At 38.2% G+C, this 19,725-nt stretch overlaps 1 protein-coding gene across 1 annotated transcript in view; it reads left to right on the top strand.

Annotated features, from left to right (window-relative positions):
* Dnah5 (dynein axonemal heavy chain 5) overlaps nt 1-19,725 on the top strand; it is a 218,748-nt gene that overhangs the window by 107,386 nt on the left and 91,637 nt on the right. Inside the window, exons 44-51 of the mRNA XM_077791415.1 lie at nt 2,153-2,329; nt 2,847-3,042; nt 3,756-3,898; nt 5,362-5,496; nt 14,513-14,635; nt 14,812-15,025; nt 16,831-17,054; nt 19,067-19,265. Coding sequence (XP_077647541.1) covers nt 2,153-2,329; nt 2,847-3,042; nt 3,756-3,898; nt 5,362-5,496; nt 14,513-14,635; nt 14,812-15,025; nt 16,831-17,054; nt 19,067-19,265 — 1,411 coding nt within the window. The remainder of the gene's footprint in view (nt 1-2,152; nt 2,330-2,846; nt 3,043-3,755; nt 3,899-5,361; nt 5,497-14,512; nt 14,636-14,811; nt 15,026-16,830; nt 17,055-19,066; nt 19,266-19,725) is intronic.

Raw genomic sequence — 19,725 nt, 5'->3', positions numbered from 1 at the left:
TAAAAGGTACTCATTCACATAAAGTTTGGGAACAACCATCTTAGAATACTAACTTGAAGACAATTTGTTAAAATTGCATATAAGATTTTTAATGAGATTCAGTAGTTATAACATTAATTTTAAGTTTATATTTGGAAATGATATTTTAGATAATCTCTCTTCATTTCATGATTAGGTATATCATTTTATTATCACCAGTCTACTCTAGAATATACCAATTAGGATTAGATTAATAATAAAATGCTTGTTATAATTAGATATTTTATTAAGTTAATCCTATAATGTAAGGCAAGGTTTTTATTAGATAAACCCTGCAGCAAGTCATTTTTTATGTATTTGGTCTAGTTTATTGTTTTCATTTACACACACACATATTTGAATATGATTTTATTGGAAAATTCTTAAAGGAGATATTTATTTTATATTGCCGATATATTTTTGTACTTTCATTTTTATATTTATTATTTATTTTTATATTTATTTTTTATTTATTTTATTAATGTCTTTCCTAAGGTTATACAACTTTGTATTGCAAGGGGTTTAGATTTGGAGAGTATTAAGATGTGAAGGAGTGGAGTGTATGGCCAAGTGATGTTGACATGGTTGACTATGTCACTAAGGATACTCCAAGAGATTTCATATTTTACAATTAAATTACCTGTCCATGGAAGAAACTAAAGAGCAGGGATTCTTGACTCCAGCTTTGCAAAAGTAATTAATAATGACAGATTTTTAAAATAGAGATGATTGGGTCACATCCCCATTCTACCAAATTAGAATGCTGGGGAAGAAGACCTAGCTTCTTGTTTCTAAAAGCAAAATAGATCTTTCTATCTTTCTTTCTTCCTGTTTTTTTTTTTTTTAAATTATTTCTAGTAGTCATAAACTCTGAGTGAAAAAGTATTTATGTGCTTTTTCTCAAATACTTCAATTTCACAAGGGTTTTTTGAAAAATATTTTTAAAGTACTAGGTAATAAATATTTAGAGTTTGCTGCTATAAAATAAGCTCCTATTACAGGCCCTACAGATTGAGGCTGATTAAGACCTTTACATTGATGGTATAGCTACCTAATAATATTTTTCTATGCTTTTAAAGAAGGGAATTTTTCTCTTGGACATGATTAGGAAGAAATGCGATTCACCAGCAATACGCTGAAAATCTTGACAGCAGTTCAGGCCGGCTCAGAGAGAGTTACCAGCAGGCAGACCATGCAGCAGGGTCTCCTCAGCTGCAGGGAGACAGGCTGGTTACCTGTCCTAGTGAATGTCTGGTTTTGGTCCCATCAACTAGAAAGTGTTATATTTTGGTTGAGGTGGAATCATGGTAAATTCATGAATTAATGGATAATTCAGAATGGGCATTTTATTGCTTCTTTTCAGAGACCTCTGTTGTTTCTTGGAGCATTGAGCTGTTTGTTCTCTTGACTGAAGAGAACTTGCCTCATCTTAACAAAATGTTACTTGTCAAGTGATGTTTTATGAATGACATGTACTTTCTTAGCATGGGGTTCCCCAAATAACTGAATTTTTCCACTTTCTTGAATATACTTCAGTATTTTTCCGTGTTGTTCATTGATTAAACGTGAAAAAATTAAAAGAAATGAGGAATTGTGGTAAATTTTTGCTTCCCATTTAAAAATGTGGGTGAATTTCCTTTGCTCATTTTTTTTTTTTTAATTTCCTTTCCCTTCTGAGTTATTTCCATGAAGATACCTGCCTCCTCATCTGCTTCTAGCATGTTTTTGAATCAGTTGAAGGCGGTTTCACCAGCTTAGCCTCAAGGCCTGGGCTGTTGTGTAGTGTAGTGCTGGTGGTGTGGATGCACACTCTGGGTTTGAGTTCTGGCCTGGCCACCTACCGACTGTGGGATGCTGAGCTATTACTGGATCTTCCTGGGTTTCTTTCCTCTTCTATAAGAGGGGCATAATAATAGCTCCTACCTCACAGAGTTGCATCGAAGATTAAATGAATTAATACGTGATAGAGTTTATAGCAAGACCTGGCACATCCTAAGTGCAGTATGGCCATTGGATATTATTATTGCTAATATAATTGCTATTATTATGATTATTATGATTGACATTTGTCTCCAAGTGGTCATTTTCCGGTTGCTAATAGATGGAATTCATGTACTAATTTGTGACCTCACAGGGATTTCTTAAGCAATGCCCGCCTCAAGAAGCGCAAGTGCTGCGCCAGCTGTACACGGAGTCTTTCCCAGAGCTGTACCGCTTCAGCATTCAGAACCTGGAATACAAGATGGAGCTGCTGGAGGCCTTCGTGATCAGGCAGAGCGTGGACATGCTGCAGGGCCTGATCCCTCCCAAGGTGCGCTGCTCCACTTTTGGGAGCATTTCTTTCCTACTGGCTGAGCCGCACTGTGTAGATTTGGTGAGAGAGAGAGAGAGAGAGAGAGAGAGAGAGAGAGAGAGAGAGAGAGAGAGAGAGAGAGAGGGCTGTTTGAAATGTGGATCCGCCTACTTTGTCTCTTCTCTCCTCATCTCATCTCCACCTCCCCACTCCCCACAAAAAGCAAGCCATGGATTCACAATTTTGCTGCTGGTTGATAAAAGTCATCTAGTAAAATATCCCTAATTTATTAAAAAAACAAACAGCAACAACAGACACCAACCAAACAAGCAACAACAACAACAACAAAAACAAAAACCGGGTGTTTGTTCCTAGAGAGAAGTTCCTTATTTGTCGCCAGCTGTATTCATCTTTCCCTTGTTCTTGTGTTGGGGGGAAGGAACACTGACCCTTTCCAGGTGCACTGTTTTCACTGAGCCAAGTTTTGGTTTGACAACCGAGTGACCCAGTACCCGCGTGCTTCTTGCCTCCCCAGGAGCAGGGCGGGGAGCTGAGCCCCGAGCACCTGGGCCGGCTGTTCGTGTTCGCGCTCATGTGGAGCGTGGGAGCCGCCCTGGAGCCGCACGCGCGCCGCAGGCTGGAGCTCTGGCTGCGCGCCCGGCCGCCCGCGCTGCCCCTGCCGCCGGAGGGCCCCGGCGACGGCATGTTCGACTACTACGTGGCGCCCGATGGTGAGCTCCAGCTTATCAAGAGCAGCCTGCCAAATATTTTAAAAGCAGGAATGGAACCCTCCGCAGTAAAGATGGAAAGGTTCATGTGCAAGGAAAGCGCATTATTGTTTCTCTTAAAAAAGGTTTGCTTAGTGTTCTAAATGCACATTTCCGCCCTGAAGGAAAATTGCAAAGATCTCCCAAGCAGATCCATTTCAACCATTCACTCGGCATAATCAGCAATTTACGTAAAAATCACAAAGGCTGAAGAACGTTTCTTACTCAGTATGGGTGTTCATATTTATATATGTTTTAAGATTATTTATACATGTGTATATGTATAGATGAAGTACATATTTTTATACAATATGTCTTTTATATGTATGTATATACATAGCATAAAAGCTGGTGAGATCTGACATTTTTAAATGATTAATGATTTCAGGCACATGCACTCTCTGTTCTGTATTTCTACATACAGTATTCTTGAAAACCTATATATTTTGTAAAAGAGGATTTTAAGATTGTTGCTAACATTGCCACTTTGGCATAATTCCACGGGAGTTTTGACCAAGCTAACTCATACTTGTATGATGATATCTCTAATCTTAATGATCTTTATCTTATGGGGAGTATTTGGAAGATGTCCTCATGAGAGTTCAAGGGTGTCTGCTAATTTCAGGTAGGAGTTAAATTACTATTAGAAAAATGTGACCATTCTCTGTTCATCTCAGGTACCTGGATGCACTGGAACACACGTACCCAGGAATATGTGTATCCATCTGATACTACCCCAGAGTACAGCTCCATCCTGGTGCCAAATGTTGACAATGTGAGGACTGACTTTCTAATTAAAACCATTGCTAAACAGGGCAAGGTATGGCTTTTAAACTTTTGTTTAAAAAAATAGCCCTAGTTCATAATTATTTTTCACGAAAATAGCATATTTTTTAAAAGGTCCCTTGAAAACTTAAAACATACTGCATCTATTTATTTATTTATTTATTTTGGTGCCTGAGAACTGAACTCAGGGGCACTCAACCACTGAGCTGCATCCCTGCCCTACTTTGTATTTTATTTAGGGACAGGGTCTCACTGAATTGCTTAGCACCTTGCCATTGCTGAGGCTGGCTTTGAACTCGAGATCCTCCTGCCTCAGTCTCCCAACCGCTGGGATTATAGGCATGTGCTACCATGCCTGGCCTGAATTTACTTTTAGAATGGTTTCTTGTAGGGGTTCTGTGTTTGGGATTGGGGTCCTGATGACTTCATGGCTGTGGCATGCTTTGTGCCCGGAAAGTTTCTGTGCCAAGTCATAGGAACGCCCTCCCATGTTAGAGTCTTATCAGCTTGGACCTTAATCTTAGGCACATAACTCCTGGGAATAAAGGAACTTGCTTGCTTGATAACTACAATGTTTCACCAAGCTCTGGTGCTCCTGGAATTGCCTACCTAACAGTAACTTCAGACAATGGACCTTCTTGAGAACTGTACACAGCTCCTGACATTGCATATTGTAACTGTGAGATGTAACTGCAGAATAAGTAACCTTAATGATACTCTAAACAACAATGTGGTTATGGCACTAATGACCTAATGTAACCTATTGGCATAAATAAACTTGGACAAAGGGCCACTCTGCCACCTCCCATGCCTCTGCACCTTGTCTCTCTGTCTCTTTTTTGATTATTATTTTTGATTATTATTTCTTTTACTGTTTAGAATAAACGAAAATATTGTATAAATGAGTGAACAGCTTTTATTATTTCCCAGGACAATATTAGAATTAAATAGTCCTTGTTCATAATTGTTTCTCATGTATTAGTTGAGAGAAAGTGAATTTCGGCTTATTTATTTATTTATTTTTTTTCCAAAGAGAAATCCTTCCTTTTTGATTGTTGACCTTGAGGTTGCTGTAACAAAACACCAAGGCCTGGGTGTCTTAGACAACAGCAGTTTTTCTCACTTTTCTGGAGACTGGAAGTGTGGGATCAAGGTGTTGGCAGGATTGGTTTCTCAGAGACCTCTCTCCTTGGCTTGCAGATGGCACTTTCTCTGTGTATTCCCATGACTTTCTGTGTGCATGTGCCCACTGCTTTATGTGTCCACATGGCCTCTGGTTGTGAGGACACTCATTGGATTGGAGTAGGCCACTCTAACATCCTCATTTTGCCATGTTATCTGAGACACCTCTTGAGAGTCTCTATATGGTCATGTTCTGGGACATAGGAGATGAAGGCTTCTACATGTGAATTTTGAGGATCGGGGTGGGGGACTCAATTCCACCCATAATCATCCTTTTATTTCCTTTTACTTCTTTCTCGGCTCCTTTTGTTGTAGGCTGTACTATTAATTGGTGAACAAGGAACAGCCAAGACTGTCATCATCAAAGGATTTATGTCAAAATATGATCCTGAAAGTCACATGATCAAGAGTCTGAACTTTTCTTCTGCCACCACTCCACTGATGTTTCAGGTACTGGCTCTCTTGTATTACATCTGTGATGAGTTTTGGAGGCTCAGATCTGTTCTTCTGCCTGTGCCCACTGAACCTCATCTGAATTTTCATAGCCGTATATATCCCCTATGTATGTCCTCCATCATCTCTATTATTCAATGCAATAAAACTATTCTCTAGCTAGATTGTAATATCTAATCTTACACTGTGGAGAAATACAGTTTATATAATTTGCCATAGTCCTCAATACTGTTTATAATACCAATGTAGAAAAGCCTGTGAAAATGAAAAAATCCCCAAACGAAGAATATGTCATTTATTCTCCCACATAATCTACTTCCTCTCTCTAGAATCTGCTTTTCTAGGTTTATTACTATTTTTCTAGCCTTTAGATTCATAGATAATCTTTGATGAATCTTTCTTGAATCCAAGGCTATCAGTTTACCTGAAGAAATGCTTTACACAGTTCTTCATTTTTCTTCATGTCCCCTGTTCACCTCTACAAAATCTAACTCTCCATAATCCACCCCAGGGCATCAGCATGGAGGAATCCTGAGTTGTTTTGGTTCAAGTCTAATTCTCTTCCATTCTCCCAAACTCTGTTTCCTAAATTGATACTTTTGTTTTGTTATTACCTGACTTAACATCCTACCATGGTTTCCATAGTCAATTCCCACAAGGTATTTTAGAATTTTAGCAGATGAAATATTATACATCATATTGTATATCATATCATATATCATATCATATCATATATCATATCATATCATATCATATCATAAGAGTGACAGAAACTGCTAGGACTGACCTGGGTTTGCATTGTCTGACTTTTTTTTTTTTTAATTTTTATCCTGGTCTAAAATTGTATAAGATTTTATTGAAACTAGGGAGGAAGTTCTGAAAATCAGCTTATGCTTTAATCATTTGCAAACTATCACACATATTGTTGTAAGAATATTAATATGTTATCACAAAGACAGGCTTCGCAAATTACACATAGAAAGGGAATATTTAGGGGAATCCAAACTTAAAGAACCTTGCTTTTGATGAACTTTGTTGTTCTTTAGTTACTGCAATGAAAATATCAGAGCAATGAAAATTGTTAAGGGCATGGCTAAATCATGACTTTCCATCACTTAATTCAACTGGTGACAGCAGAGTGCCAATGCACTGAGACCATTGATTAAATTTCTAAATTAGACTGTCAACTTCATCATACTCTTCTGCTGGAGATGGGAGTTTCCAGTACTGGCTAGCCTTCTATCAAATGAATACCATTTATACAGAGTCTCAGTGGGAAGGTCTGTTTGAAAGGTCAACCCTGAGTTATAGACTTGGCAGTGGTATTGTTGTGTTTGGGGAGCAGCACATTAAATTATCCTAGGCTGGCAAGGTGCTACCGTGTACATATTTTATTGATACTGCTTTACATTTAAAGAACTTTTGTTAGCTTTACTTTAGGACAATACTCTGTTTAAAGGCTATAATTATAACCTTATTTAAGGATGAAGTTTTAAAAAATCAAAATGTGATCTTTTTCATCATGTAATGTAATTATCTAGCTATTAACACTTCTGAGACTGTAGTAAATCTTTAAGCCGACAAAATAAATTTGATAGCAACTATCCAGAGTTAGTGCAGACCTCAGGGGTTAAGGGCATAGTCTCTCCCAAGACTGCTCTACTGCAGACACCAGCCACAAGCTCAGGGGCTCCCAGGCCACCCAGACTTCTGCCCAAGTATCTACTTGTTTGGTTGTCCCATGAAACCTTCAGTTTTGATAATTTACTAGCATGACTTACAGAACTTAGGAAAGCACTATTCTTACAGTTTTTTTTTTTGTTAAATAAAAAGGATAAATATCAATAGAGCCAAAGGAAAAGGTTTATAAGGAAAAGTTTAGGAAGGTCTCAAATGCAAGCCTTCCTTGTCCTCAGGATGCATTACCTTCTGGGCATATTATGTACATCATCAATCACCAAAGAAGTTCACTAGAACTTCCGTGTCCTGAGTTTTTATTGGGGTCTCATTACGGGGGCATGCTTGATTGAATAATTGGCCCCATGATTGAGTTCAAACTTCAAGTCCCCTTCCCTCCCAGTTCAAATCCCAACCTTGTAATCCCATGGTTGGTCTGTCCAGCTCAAAATTTGAGGGCTTACGTAGTTTTTTCACCGTGTGAGGAGTTTGTTTGAAGAACAAAGATGTTCCTATTATTCAGCAAATTCCAAGGTTCTCTCCAAGGTTTGAAGATTCTCTCCCAGGAGCCAGAACAGCTGAAGTCTTTACTATAGGATGGGGCCTACTCACTGTGTTTTTGTGCCAACTCTGGTGTTTGACCACTATAAAGTAGGGAAGATTGGTGGTCTGTGTCTCTGAGGTATTAATTTCCTAGAAAATGCCACATTATCCAGAGAACCTCTTTATTATTTGGCATACAAGTTAATAAACCATACAGTAAATTTCTAGGTGTGATTAGAGGGATAGTAAAGCAGGCTTTGGAAACAGAATCCATCTCATTAGGTTCCTTAGCACCTCAGCCATGCAAACCCTGTCCATCCGGTCCTGGGTGTTCTGTGGAGCAGTAGCACCACTCTTTCTTTTCCTGCTCAGAATCATCTCATCTGCTGTGCAGTGCCTGAGCCCATTCCGACTGCTGAGCTTCAAGCTCTCTATTAAGCGAGACTCATTAGTTTTAGAAAGCTTTCAATTAGCCAAACTGCTGTAATTAACTTTCTCTCTATAATTTTCAGTCATTCATACTAAACAGGGCTGATGGCGTAGAGAATTTGTCTCTGTCTCCCACTTATCTGGAGCTCAACCAGATGGAAATTGTAGATGAGAAAACAGATTACTGTGGTCCCTCCTCGGTCACCATGGCAACTGTCCAAGCAAGGACCCCTGTGTGTCACTTGCCAGGTTGTTTTCACTCTGTTTTTACCACAGTGTCATTTTCACATCTATTTTCCATGGGAGAGCTGTGTGTGCCTCTTTGTTCAATTTACTTCCACTGTCTCAGATTAATAATAGCATTCTCTGTCATTATTAAAAGTGTCTTGTTAGGACAAAAAACAAAACAAAACAAAACAAAAACCCAAAATACAAAACAAAGAAAAACAACAAACTGTAGTCACCCTGAATTCCCTTTTGCGTAAATTAATTTGTTTTTATTTTTAATTTTTTAAAGAGAGAGATGACACTTTTTTTTTGCAAAACTAATATTGTTTTAATTATTTGTTTTCTATATTTGAAAGTAAGTCATATGTACCTTTAGAAATTTAAACAACACAGAAAAGTAAAATAAAGAAAGTGATAGTTACTCAAGAGAATTTCTGAGAAGATTGATGTCTTCTGAAAACTAACCTAACATCTTGAATACAACAACCAGCTTACAAATGGTTGCATAGCCATACATTTTGAGTTTTTAAAAATGAGACTCATAGAGCCTGGAAGAAAATTCCAGGGTTTTTTTTTCCTGGAATTAGAACCATTCTTTCAAAGGATATTTTATGCAAAAATATTAATCTATAAGCAGGTAACCATGGATTTGCTTTGGTGACACTGGTGCTGGGCTCCTAAAGCCCCTTTCAATATCTTTGCTTCCTGCAGGGGTCCCTGTGGTTATAGGAATCCTTTTGGCTCTTCAGAGCACAATTTGAAGACTAGATTGCAGAGGAGAATCCTAACAGATAATATGTGAAAGTATTTTTCATGGTAAAGCTCTCTTAAAACGTCAGTGTTTACCGTTCCTATTAATGCACTGCGGCAGGGAGAGTCAGGTACTCTCTGAATTCAGTCACTGGCTGGTGGAAACAAAGCCAAAAACCAGGTCCCCATTTGCTCTGCTGTGCTTTCCCCGGGGCCTACCCCCAGGGGCTGTTCTCTATCCATGTTAATCTCCAAAAGGCTGTCTTGCCACTTAATGTACTTATTTTAAGCTTCTGGCCATGCATTATGATATTCCTATTTTATTTTTTTTAAGTCAGATCTTACATTTCAAGATCACTATTGAGCATTTTAAACTTTACTAATGTAAGGTGGTTTTCATTTGGTTTCAGTGAGTTACAATAAAACCGGAAATTATTATTTAGGTAGTAGATTCTTAAATAAAGAGCAGAATTTCTCCATTTTTATCCTTTAGCTAATAGTACATACATGGAAACCTAAAATTAAGTATGCTTTATATTTCACTTTAATTGTATATAATATTTATGGAAAATGACTTAGGTGCTTGTATATAGAGTTTCACATAGCAATAATAAAATGCCTTTATTTTTTTAATAATGTATCAAGCTCACCAAGACCTTTCTCATACATCATTTCTGTATAATGCTCTGTTGTATGTACCTGTACATGTCTGTATGATTTACATAGCTTTATATACACTGTTAATTCTGGGCTCTGATTCAGAAATATCATGAAACATGAAATCATAAAGCTAATAAGAGGGAGAAGCAGTTTAACCTTTTGGTTTCCCAACTTTAAACCCAGGCAGAGCTGCTAGGAAAGGCCACCAGGTTGTGCAGGTATTGTGCTGTGCCCTGCTTGGAGACAGTGTGTGAGTGGTGAGTCCAGGAGCCTGGGCAGAGCACAGTCTCTTCAACTGTGAGAGGCTCTGCCCACACCCCTCACAGGGTTGTGCTTTTCCCAGTGTCTGGTTAGGGGAATAGACTCATGTGCAAGCTTAACTGATGGGCCATGTGCCTCATCTTCTGAGGACCATAAAGCCCAGAGGAGAAGGGTATTTATTTCTGTAGAGGATCATAGAGATGAGGCCAATGAAAGAGCTGGTCATTGTTTTACGGGAGTTTTATGAATTTTTAAGAATTATAAAGACTGAATTGTCTATTAAGAAATTAATTCAGAAAACTGAATTGGTTCTAGGTTTTGAACTCCTAGCTTTGAGCAAAAGATGGGAACTTTCCTCACTTCCATTCGTAAAGCTACTTGGCTTTTTAACTGACTAGTTTTTACTTTCTTAAAATGCCACCATCCCAGTTGGGGGTGGTATTGGTACCCCATGTATGTGGAGATAGACAAGGAGAGCAGAACCCCGTTTAGTCTCTAGATTGCATGAGGTGATGTTGTGCTGGCCATGATTCTTCAGGTTCACGGAAGCGTAGATTGACCATAGCCCAGTCTTCTGTTATAAATTTCGATTTTTAAAATACCAAAAGCTGGGTTGAAGGAAGTGATGGGGAAGTACGTTCATCTACGACAATATTTCACAAAGTGTGTTTGGCTGATGCTCATCTTAAGAGGTTTTTCTGGTTGAGAAATGGCTACTGTAGGCGTGCATAGTGAGGTTCCCAGAATGAACACTGTAAACCAGCGTAGGAGGTAAGCATCATTTCATGGCGTGCGTTTTATTTTTAACTGAGTAGAAATTAACTAAGACCTAGAGGGACCAGTACCAAGAGATGAGGAAGGACTCCCTAGAAACAAGACTGGAGAGGTAAGCCACTGACTGGCATCTGGTGTTCCTTCAGAGTCAAGAATGGGGAACCCCGGGAGGGTTCCGTTGCCCTTTAGGAAGTTTATTCTGGCTGCAGAGTGGAGAACAAATTGGCAGGGAGATGGCAGCACTCAGAACTGAGAGGAATCCATTGCAATTATTCCTCAAGAGGGAGGTTGGGCTGGACCCAGATGGTAGAAGAGGGAGCACAAATAGAACACGGCTGCTATTGCTTTGGGTTAGGAAGTGGAACAGATGGGACGTGTGGTTGGTTGAGTGGATGTTGTTGGAGGAGAAGCCAGGAAAGAAAGAAAAGTCTAAGAGGACTCTGGGCTCCTTGTGTTTATTTACTATGGATCAAATATTTATGATAGGCACCTAGTACCAGACACCTCCAGGCCCTGCGGCTGTGAGAGAGTAAGATAGACAAATAGTGACCAAATAAACAAATGTACTTACTTGGTTTTGTTAACTGCCTATTGGTTCATACTGCCAAAACAATGCATCCAAGAGACTGGGAAGAATGTGGGTGGTAGAATACTATAAAGGTCCACAATAATTATTTAGATGGATTGTATTAGTCTGTGTCATTATAATGAAATACCCGAGGAAATGAAATTATTATTATTATTATTATTATTATTATTATTTTAAATTGGTGGTTCTGGAGGTTCCAGTCCAAGATTGGGTAGCCCCATGCTTTGGGTTTTTGGTTATGGTACGTGAGGAAACAGACTGCTTACATCATGACTTAGCAAGTAGATAGAGACTGAGAAACCGAGGTCCCCCAATTCTCTCCAAGGGCCCAGTGACTATGGCATATGGGCCTCCCACTAGGCTCCACCCCTTAAGCTTCCACAGCACATCCCCACAGTGTCACTGTGAGCCAAGCATTTGACATATTTGACATTGGGAAATACTACCCATTTTCAAATCATAACAATGATTTATTTGGGGAGGCAGAAAATTCTAGATACATTATAAGTTGCACGATATAGATATCTTGTCTAACTCAGCAAGACATATCTATAGCTGGTAATAGGGATGACAATTTTAAGAGGCTTTCTGTGAGAAAGACACATAATTGAAAAAAGTTTGGACAGAAGGAGATACTTTGAAAACCAACATCAACCTCATACTAGAAAGAACTTAGCAATGTTAGATGTGGAATGTTTGGACTGGACACCGGGGCGGGTGGTGCCAACCTGTGCTGAGCAACCTGGAGGTGCAGATGTGGTGGGCAAGAGGAGTTCACATTTGGAGGTGCTGATTTGTCATAGTACCATAGTACAGCCAAGTGGGGAAGTCCATTTGGAGCTACTAGTCCAACCATATGATATTCTGAACACCTCCATTAGAACACGTGATCATTGTGGTCCAGGCCTTCAAGAGGCCTCACCGGACCTCAGAGTTCATTAGGTAACCACAGAATGGACAGCAATTCCCAAAATAGAAAGAAGCTGCAACTTCTAGTCCCACAAGCTACTCCATTTTTCTCTTGCTTTTATTTTTGTTAGGTTTTTCTCTCTCTCTTTTAAATTTTTTATTTTTTAGTTGTAATTGGACACAATACCTTGATTTTATTTATTTATTATTATGTGGTGCTCAGGACCGAACCCAGGGCCTTGCACATGCTAGGCAAGTGCTCTACCGCTGAGCCAAAACCCCAGCCCCATTGTTAGGTTTTCTCTTTATATACAAAGAGATATCCTGTGTCTGTGTGTGTGTGTGTGTGTGTGTGTGTGTGTGTGTACATCTTACTAGTCATTTCCTGTCATTTCGAAGGAATTAGGATCATAATAAAGGGGAAGAAAGTGTGCCGATAGGAGGGTATTACTCTGTATTTTCCTAATTATTGCACCTGTGGCTTTTTAGCTCACAGGGGGCACCCACAAGACAAAATCTTCACATGCCAGAGAGTTCTCATTAATAGACATGGAAATGCCTGGAAGGCTCTGGTTTGCCATAGGAGGTTGTCAGGAGATTATTAATTGCCTTATGCATTTAAATTCATTGAAAAACAGAGCTAAATTTAGCTGAGTACATTAAACAGTGTGTTTCTATGTCAGGGGAATATGAAATTCTTTTTTGCTATTGTGCTATTTCATGGGAGATTTGTTTTGTAATTGAATGAGTTGTGATATATTTACATATCTTTCTATTAAAAATGATGAAAAATATTCACAGCTTTTGCTATTATTCATTAAAATAATGGTGGAAGCTTACACAATTTGCTATTACTGTGAAGATTCCCAAAGATAGATATATAGGGATTTGCTTATATCTTGGTGAATTTTGTGGTCATATCTTGTTATAATTCATTTTTAACTGGTTTATTCTTTATCATGAAATAAAACTTTTGGATAGGAGTGGAAAAATTCACTTTATCTCAATATACCAATGCTTCCTCCTCTATTTCTATATCATCTCTAACCTGATTTAAAACCATGCATGAGGGCTGGGGTTGTGGCTCAGTGATAGAGCACTTGCCTAGCATGTTGAGGCACTGGGTTGGATCCTCAGCACACACACATAAATAAATAAAATAAAAGCCATTGACAATAAAAAAAATATTTAAAAGAACATTAAAAATGCATGAATAGATTTCACAGTGGTAAGAATGACATGAGGGTTTTAAGATTTTCAGCTTCTAGAGTCTGAGAACTTTGATGTCCTTTCTGTTCTCTTTTCTGTGCTGGACTCTTGATTACTCAGTTAATATATTCTGATTGATTTCCAAACTATGTTGTAGTACCATGGAAGTGAAAATATAAAAGTCTGAGGTTCTTCTCCTACAAACTAGTTACCCCTTCAAATGTCCCTTTCAATCAGTTTTAATTCTTTCCCACATTGCTTCTTAGAGAGCACAGTGCACCTCTCCTTTCTACCACCTTATCTTAGATTAGCAGAGAGAGGGCTTTGTGCTCCATGTTGGGCTGGGGCATGAGAAGTGATACAATGTCATTGCCTCTGTCCCAAAGCAGTGGATCTGTGTCATTTCTGACTACATGCAGAAGCCAATTGGCTTCCTTCTCAGTGAAGAGAGCAGGCTTCTGGCCATGACAGGCTGTGCACTTCTGTTTAACAGGATCTCTAATCATGGGGGAACTTTTTGCAGGGCTGTGGCCTTTGAGTAATGGGGGTTACATGTCATTAACATAGGTATAGTAAGAGAAAAGTCAATCCTTATAAATGGAAAGAGGACAGTTGAGGTTGTAGCTCAGTGGTAGCGAACTTGCCTTACATGTGTGAGAGGCGCTGGGTTTTCCTCTCAGCACTGCATATAAATAAATAAAACAAAGATCTATTGACAAATAAAAAGATAAATAAATGGATAGAAGAATCTTATTCAAAATTTATATTGGTTAGTATTTACTTACTCTTTAAACCAGGTTTCCAAAGGTTGTGAACATTATGCCAAATAATTTAGATACTTTAAGACTTGTTTGCCAATATTAACGGGGAAATTTTGACTTTTTCTAAGTAATTTCTGACATTTCAAAGGTTGTCAGGTTTTGATAATTGGCCATGTCTCAGGGAGACTCTCACAGACACTTCTGGTGGCTTTCTTGTTGACAGAGGACCATAGAGAGCTATGTGGACAAACGCATGGGTACCACGTATGGCCCTCCTGCGGGAAAGAAGATGACTATTTTCATCGATGATGTGAATATGCCAATAATCAATGAGTGGGGAGATCAGGTATATGGATCCTATTGTGCATTTTGTTTCTTTAATTCAGCACTATTCTTTGTTCTTGGATGTATAAGTGTTTTTTCTTCCTTTTCAACATGCAATTCCTGAGTTCCAGTAAACTTCAACCTTTGGAAAAAGTCAAGGAGCTGAGGCATTTTAATATTGAAAGTTGTCTTTTTTAGGTTACTAATGAGATAGTTCGGCAGCTAATGGAACAAAATGGATTCTATAACTTAGAGAAGCCTGGAGAATTTACCGGTATCGCAGACGTCCAGTTCTTGGCAGCCATGATCCATCCTGGGGGAGGACGCAATGATATACCCCAGAGACTCAAGAGGCACTTCTCCATATTCAACTGCACGCTGCCCTCGGAGGCGTCCATGGACAAGATCTTTGGTAAAATGAGTGTCAGTGGGTCCTGGGGAGGGAGGATTATGTTTCTATAAGAAAATATGCACCCAGGGAGGTGGCACTGGATGAATCCTTGCCATAGAGCCCAACCACTTTCTGGTCATGTTTTGTTTTTTCACATTTGTTATAGATATGTTTAAAAGTCAAGGAGCTGGGATATTTTAATATTGAAAGTTGTCTTTTTTAGGCTACTAATGAGATAGTATGACAGCTAAGGGAACAAAATGGATTCTATAACTTAGAGAAGCCTTATCGATATGTACTGAACTGGATGCCTCAGGAGATCTTTTCTATTTGGTTTATTTATTTTTTAACTTAACTGTTGCCAGCTTCTTAAGCCAGGGGTGAAACATTAAATGAACATGGAGATGAGATGGTTTCCTCCTGAAAGGTCTGGCTGTTGTAATTCCATATTAACTGTGCTTGTAGCTGATACTTTAACCAATCCAGTTTGCCAAAATAAATAATGATACACAGAGCAGTAAGAGCCCTAATCTGATCATCAGAGAAAATGGCAGAGTTATAATCAATTAATACTTAAATATGGAGTGCTTCAGACATAATTTAATCGAGGAACCACTAGCCCAATATATATCCAAACACATTTAACTGAGTAATGAAAACACATTTGTGACCGATTTTGGAGTTATTCTTTACAGAAAAAGGGTGTAAAGATCTAAACACCTCCCCGTTAGGTATTAATTTACAATTTCTGAAACTGCTGTTGAGAAAAAACTCATTAAGATCATCCTAATTAATTTCTGGCAGAGTGAAATGTCAGGTTAGCACCCCGGGCTATAGACAGTGGCAGTGTGCTGCCTTCGTTCACAGCAGTGAGCAAGGTTTGGAAACCAAATGATATTTGAATTCTCTAAATTTGGGTAAAGTAGAGTAGATTAGGAAGTATGACTGCTATCACTTTTAATTAGTCTTTATTGCCTGGAAAATTTTACACATAAAGTCAGTTGATACATTTTATAATGCAAGGGAACAATAGAATGGAGACGTCTTAGAGGGCTTATGGAGATGTTTTTATAAATCTTTTTTTTTTAAAATTAATTAATTAATTATTTTTTAATTTTTTTTTATTAGTTACACATGACAGTACAATGATCTTGACAATTCATACCTTAGGATCAAATGGGGTATAATTTCTCATTTTTCTGATTGTACAGGTTGCAGAATCACATTGGTCATACAGTCACCTATATACATACAGCCATAATAATGTCTATTTTATTCTGCTGCCCTTCCTATCCCCCCTTCCCCTCCCCTCCCCTTCCATCACATCTCTCTACCCAATCTAATGTGACACACCTCTTTTTTTTCTCCTCACAACATCATACATGTATTCTGTATAACGATGAGGGTCTCTTTCCATCTTCCTATTTGTCATTGTCACTTATTTAATAATGTTGAATTAGCACAACCAGAGGTTTCAGCAATCCGTCTGCCTGCCTGCCTTCTCTCCTCCTTCCTTCTGTGCTGGTGATCAAGCTCAGGGTCCCGTATTTGCTTTGCAAATGCTCTACCCCTGAGCTACATCCCCAGCCCCTCAGCAGGTTTTATTGATCAACTCTTCAGTATTTTGAATGCTGACTGACTTAAACCTGTATTTGTGTGTGTGTGTGTATTTGAAAAAGCAACATATCAATAATTAAAATCTTCTTAATATACAGGCATCTATTAAAGTGTATAATGATATTTGTGCAAATTCTCCATTATAGTGTTTTTCATTTTAATTGGGTTTCTTTAAATGATCTGTCAGAACATTATGACTTCCCTTTCAGGAGTGATTGGGGTAGGCCACTACTGCACCCAGAGGGGTTTCTCAGAGGAAGTGAGAGATTCAGTGATGAAGCTGGTGCCCCTGACACGTCGACTGTGGCAGATGACCAAGGTTAAAATGCTCCCCACTCCAGCGAAATTCCATTACGTGTTTAACCTCCGAGATCTTTCTAGGATCTGGCAAGGAATGCTGAACACTACTTCAGAGGTCATTAGAGAACCAGCTGTAAGTGACACTGAAGAAAGAAAAGCAGATAACATTGCTATTTATCATACATCCTAAATATGTTTATTAATTTAATTTGTATGAAAATATTTTGGATCATTTAGCATGCATATTCATTTCTTCACTGTTTTTCAGCTAACATGAATAAGGAAAAAGGTAAATATGTCAGAAAACTTCAGTTTAAAGTTCCAACTAATTAGGTTTATGTTTATGGAAATAGTATACACAATTGTTTTCTGGTGATTGAAATAAAAGAAACAATTGAGTTTTTTTCCCATCCTAAGACTTTTTTTTAAACTACATAATGGAAATAATCATTATTGATTTTACCCTATAATAGTCTTCATATTTTAAGCTTGACATTTTAACTTTAAAAAGTAATTATCCTTATAAATAAACATTCAGAGTGAAAAGAAACCATTTTGTTGTTAATCACCCATGAGCTTTCCTCCTGGTAATAGATGTACTAAAAGAACTGTGCATGTTGGTAAAATTGAAAATAGGCAGCAGAGTTGAAAATTCATTTAATACAAAAATGAGTGTGTGTACATATACTTGAATCTGACGGTTCCCAGTACAGGGCTTTCCTTCAAACTAAGAGCGCTATGTAAAAATCCAGTATGCCTTTTCCTCAAAGTGAGGCCCTGTCACAGGCAAAGGCAGGATTGGACTCTCTTCCAGCCTTTCTGGAGCCAAGGAAGTAAGTTAAGTAAGTGGGATTTAGGGGACTCCCCTCCATAAATTCAGAGTCGAATAATCGAAAATACTATCATTAAGCATTCTGTGTTGACTGTTAAAAAAACTCTCAATTCTGTCCCAGATGCTTGCAAATAGGTAATCACACTTGCTAACTCTTGAAGACTAGATATTTTTGGGGAAAACTCACAATCCTTTCAACAAGAGAATTGAGAGTCAGTTTAGCAACTGTGAACATGTTGATTTTTCCCCCCATAGTTATTGACAAGTTAATGGAGTTGTGGAATGCAGTTCCACAAGGACCGCTGTATCTGATAACCATTTTTGGTGCTTATTTTCAGTCAGCTAAAACAATTTCAGCAATTGGTATTGTGAACTTTTGTCTTAACTGCATCACTGAATATAGTTTAATAGACTTTGTTCTGCTAACCAAATAGCATTTTATCATTATTGATAAAACCCTCTAATCTGCAAAATGTTACCAAGGTAAATAATATCCACTAGTCTTTTTTTTTTTTTTTGGTACCTGGAATTGAACTCAGGGGCATTCAACCACTGAGCCAAATCCCCAGCCCTATTTTGTATTTTATTTAGAGACAGGGTCTTACTGAGTTGCTTGGTGCCTTGCCATTGCTGAGGCTGGCTTTGAACTTGAGATCCTCCTATCTCAGCCTCCTTGGCTGCTGGTGTCACAGTATGTTCCACTGTGCCTGGCTCTACTTGTCTTTTAAATCAAATAATGAGCTTACACAAATATTTGTTATTTTTCGCTAGGGACAGAAAACTTGTACAACTAATTTCTTCAACTTTCAGTTAACTTTGGGGCCCTGGATTATCTGTATTAGGTGATTCCTTTGTTCAAAACCCAGATTTTCTGCAACAAATTTTCTTCACTTGTGTTAACTAAATATGCCATTGTAATAGGTCAGTTGTACACAAGAAAATTGTTCATAAATTGTATTTTATACTGTATTTTGGCCACATGAATGAAGGTATCTTATCCCAAAGACTAATTTATCACAAACTTAAACCCTCTTCATTGTGTATCAGTTTGTTAGTTGATCAGAGTAATCTGTAATACTTTTGTATAGGGATATTTTCTTTTTAACTTAGAGACTACAAAAGTATAAACTCTACTTTCTATTTATCATACCTGAATGAGAGTAATTTGAAGTGAAATAGTCATATCTTAACCCTAACTTTTTAAAGTGTTGCATCTTAAATCAAGAAAAGATTTCACTCTGCATTGTATCTCAACTTGAATTCCTAGGTATGGCCTGGTAGGGACATGACACATCTTGATCATGTCTCAACAGGAGCTGTTCAAACTGTGGAAGCACGAATGTAAACGTGTGATAGCGGATCGTTTCACCGTGTCTGATGATGTGACCTGGTTTGATAAGACTTTAGCAAGTTTGGTAGAGGAGGAGTTTGGCGAAGAGGAAAAACTCTTGGTGGATTATGGAATCGATGCTTATTTTGTGGATTTCTTAAGGGATGCACCAGAAGCTACAGGTAAACTGTTGAAGCAGAGTTTGAAAATCCTCCCAAAGGTTTCTTTAGATCTTTACAGAGATCTAAAGACAGAAGGTTCCATTTAGGGAGGTTAAGTTTCTGCTTGGCAAATTATGGAAACAAGCCAGGGGTCGAATGGGTGCTCAGTCAGTATATAGTGAGTGGATAAATGCATAATTCTGGAATTCAAAGATGAATTGTTTTTATGCTCATTTCTCTTGAATATTAAGATACAGTGGGAAGGCAGGAGAGGGTGGAAGAAAGTGCCCAGCATTAGTAGGAGTCAGTTTGAGGGAGATTCAAGGATGATAAAACACATAGTAACCAGGCATTTCTGAACCCCAAACCTTGTTTTCCTCATTATAAAAATATAAATGTAAATACGTGGCTCTTGGACATTGTGGGGAACAACATTATGTGTAGAGTAGTGTGAGCATTTTTGGCCCATAGTTTCTGTCAA

The sequence above is a fragment of the Urocitellus parryii genome, chromosome 1 (genome assembly GCF_045843805.1).
Source record: "Urocitellus parryii isolate mUroPar1 chromosome 1, mUroPar1.hap1, whole genome shotgun sequence".
NCBI classification, from domain to species: Eukaryota; Metazoa; Chordata; class Mammalia; order Rodentia; family Sciuridae; genus Urocitellus; species Urocitellus parryii.
Note: the sequence above shows the minus strand (reverse complement) of the source record. Positions and strands in the feature narration are given on the sequence as shown.